A 3,750-nucleotide genomic window follows, 5' to 3' on the forward strand; every position below is an offset into this window, starting at 1 on the left:
AGAATGAATTTAACAAAGTAATAAAAAAAACGACTACTGAATAAAATATGTGTATTTTATAATCAAAAATACTTATTGTAACCTCTGATAGAAAGCTCTCTGATAGTAAATTAATCTATTCATACTATAATTATATTTTTTTCTTGTAGACATAAATTCAATTTGTATTGGACACTCTTAGATGTTTAGAGTTAATATCGAAGAACGTAAATTTCGTCCTTACGCTCAAATGTTGAAGAAAATAAAGCAAAATATTAGTAAGAAAATGAAAGAGAGTTAATAATGTTTTTGTTTGTGTTGGATAGTGATAATGGAAATCGTTAGCGAGGTCGTCAGTGGGCCGTAAGACGACAAAAGTTGAGGGAACACCTATCGCCTTATTTACAATCGACGGCGCCTTTTCGCCTGTCCCGTTCACAATTCGAGATCAATACGGAGGCTGACTGCTGCCTCCCGCACTGCCTATTCACACTGATCGCACCCTCTCACTCATACATTTACGTAACCGAATAAAAAAATACGACAAGCATCTAAAGAAAATGTAAGTGACACGTTTTCTTTACTTTTTTTATTTACTTTTACTTTTACAGAAAACAAGTGAAAGTGTTAAATAAACTGCTAAAGTTACTGCTAGAATTTTTTTGGACTAGTTATAGTTTATTCAGTCTGCATTCATCTTAACTTACTTCAAGTATTTAAAAAAGATAATTTTAATCAATTAAGTAGAAATGTAAAGTTTTATATGTCTAATGAATACGAACATTGCCTTTGGATGTAAAATATGTCTGTAGATATTGTAAAGTAAAATAAAATCATGAAGGATTTATCAAGAAAAATTTATTTATCAATTTATCAATTTTTTTTTATTTATTTTCTCCTGTAATGGACAATTTTCAAGCTAACATGCCTCAAAATTTTCGAAAGAACCAATGTTGCGTTGCTATAATTTAAAAATACTATAATTTGACGAAATTACAGAATAAAATTAAGCGACATTTACGCTTGACTTTCTTGTTTTAACCCACATAATTTTCGCTCATTCGAAATTAAAGTGAAAAAGTTTTTTTTCTAGGTTAACGCGCTCACAACTACCGGTAACAAATTAAAACGTGTGTTTGTTTATTTTACAGAGTAATTATAAGTGCATTTTACAACTTTCCTTACTAATGAGGATTCCATTTCATCTCTGCATACAATATACTGCTTGACATAAAAAAAACTGTATTCTTATTGTATTTCTGTTAGGTTAGTTAATGGACATTTAGATGTACTTAAGATTGAACCGTAAATATTATTCACGAATAAACAAAAAGGGTTTATAACAAATGAAGTAGCAAAATATAATTAAAGTATTTCATCTTCCAAGTTGGCTCCCAGTAAGTAGGCCATTGTCCTTATTCCGGCTGTATGTAGGCCGTTACTATATAATATAGGGCTGCCAAGCACGAGCAAATAGCTTCGCCTATTCTGTATTAGCTGGGAGCAGACGGAGTGGCGCCTAGTAAACAGCTATTTCTTACTAAAGCTTAGTGGTGTAGTAATAAAATATATTGACTGACATTATGCAAAATTCATGCTCTATGGAAGATATATTGTCATGCATTTGAAAATGTAATAAAAGCAATTGACTGGATTTTCGAGTTAAATTTGTAGTTTTACAATTATCGTAGTTTACAGTTGGGTTATTATTATTATCAGAAGTTATTATGTGTACTAAAGATTCTCTGAACTAATTTTGCGTAGCTTGAAACAAAAATGTATTTATGGTAAAAGAAAGGTACTTCGAAAATAACTTTGAAATTTATAGTTTTGGTTCATTGGAAATCCATTAAAAAATTCCAGATTTGTAGGTAAGTGATACTTGTTTTCAACAGTTCGTGGCGTGTGATGTACATATCAGGTACTAGGGTATCATAATGTTAATGTACTTACTATAATTAGACAAGGGTCGATCAGTCGGCTGAATCGGCGCAGGCAAAGTCATTGCACAGCGCACCAGCTGATCGATTGACGACGCCGCCCACACAACTCTTCAACTCTCCATAAATACAACCTGCCTATGGTAACAATCGAATAATTATATAAGCTTGACTTGTGTAACATTGACTACGGATTTCAGTAGCGCGGATATACAACTACGGAAGTTTGTCGCTCCCCATTTATACGTGCTCACTTACAGGTAGTAACGGACACGGTTATTTTCCTTGACTATTTCCGTTTATTAGTCTGAGTATCGATTCTGATTACAATCTGGAAGTAGTTCGTGCGTCCCTCGCCCTGATGAATTTCAATCCCCATTGCCTTTAGCGTATTATAGCTTTGTCATGGTGAATAGAAATTTTTGAATGAATTGAATTTTTTTCATGAAGGGGCTACGATATGCCAAGTGGGTTTAAAGTTTACTATGTAAACCAATCAGGCAAAATTAGTTATCATGAACTACTTCATTTTACAACTGAATTAACTAAAAGACACTTAAGTTGATTTTCTTTGATTTTCAGGTGCGGTTACATTAGGGGCGGGTGGAGGGCGGCGGCGCGATGAGCTAGCGGCATGGCGGGCGAGGGGGCGGGCCGCGGCGCGCGCTGTCACGTGGGCGACTCGCCCCCGTGCGCGCCCACGGGCTACGCGGCGCCCGCGCCCGCACACGATGCCCCGCTCGACCGTGCCTTGCCGCCGGCGACCGCGCCCGCGCCTCCGCCACCGCCCGCGCTTGCAGCCGCCGCGCTGCAGCGGGCGCACTCCAGGTATACCTTTACCAGTACCCTCCAAACTTAATTACGGTTCACAATGTAAGTCAAATCACGCTGAACCAAATTTAAGTGTTTGACTTAATGGTTGATTCTTTTTTCGAACAGGATTCAATTGTTCTTTCAAAAATCTTATGGTAGTAAACTGTTTTTTTAAGCTAATTTATAAACTGAATACTTAGGCATTTCAGATACATTTTAACCAATATCTAATAAGATTTTTTGAATGTCAATATATTGTATTCTGTTACCATATCCAATAAAACCACAAGTATTTAGTGTATAGCGGTAAATACGAGACAGTAATCTATGTAACCGCAAATTGAACAAATGTAATGTAACCGATATATTGCGGTTTATGCAACTAACTATTTGAAACTAATATTGCTCGAAGCGTTACACGCGGTTTTGTCTTATTAAATTATTTATACCACATGTAGATTTGCATTTGAAGTAAAAAATATCCTTAAAGTCAGTTTCCACTTTTCGTTGAAGTTATTTGATCTTTTTATTCATCATCATCATCATCATCACCAGCTCACTATACGTCCCCACCGAGGGGCTCGGAGCCTACCCTAATACGGGGTGACTAGGCCATAGTCAACCACGCTGGCCTAATGCGGGTTGGTTGACTTCACATATATCTAAGAATTTCTTCGCCGATATGTGCAGGTTGCATCACGATGTTTTCCTTCACCGTAAGAAAAAGTAATTTAAAAATTTAAAAGTAAATTATGTACATATGAAAATTCGAAAAATCGAAAATCACATTGGTACATGGCGGGATTCGAACCCAAGACCTGTAGATTACAAGTCAAGTGTTCAAACCACTGAGCCACCGACGCTCTTTTTATTCTGTTTTTCTAAAATTGAGGATACATGTATACTAGTGCATTAAAAATTAAAAGAGGTAGTGCCCGCTTTAACATCTTAGCACGAATGGGCCGACACGCCCGGTGTAATACCACGACCACACAGAAGACAGGCGTGAAATGGAAGC

The 3,750-nt window shown here is 36.5% G+C and overlaps 1 protein-coding gene across 1 annotated transcript in view; it reads left to right on the forward strand.

The window, feature by feature from the left end:
- Window positions 1-3,750, forward strand: part of LOC106109670 (potassium voltage-gated channel protein Shab-like) — a 41,928-nt gene that overhangs the window by 28,610 nt on the left and 9,568 nt on the right. The window contains exons 2-3 of the mRNA XM_013291255.1: window positions 2,502-2,747; window positions 3,191-3,221. Coding sequence (XP_013146709.1) covers window positions 2,554-2,747; window positions 3,191-3,221 — 225 coding nt within the window. The 5' untranslated portion in view covers window positions 2,502-2,553. The remainder of the gene's footprint in view (window positions 1-2,501; window positions 2,748-3,190; window positions 3,222-3,750) is intronic.

This window comes from Papilio polytes, unplaced genomic scaffold (genome assembly GCF_000836215.1).
Source record: "Papilio polytes unplaced genomic scaffold, Ppol_1.0 DF821067.1, whole genome shotgun sequence".
Lineage (NCBI taxonomy): Eukaryota > Metazoa > Arthropoda > Insecta > Lepidoptera > Papilionidae > Papilio > Papilio polytes.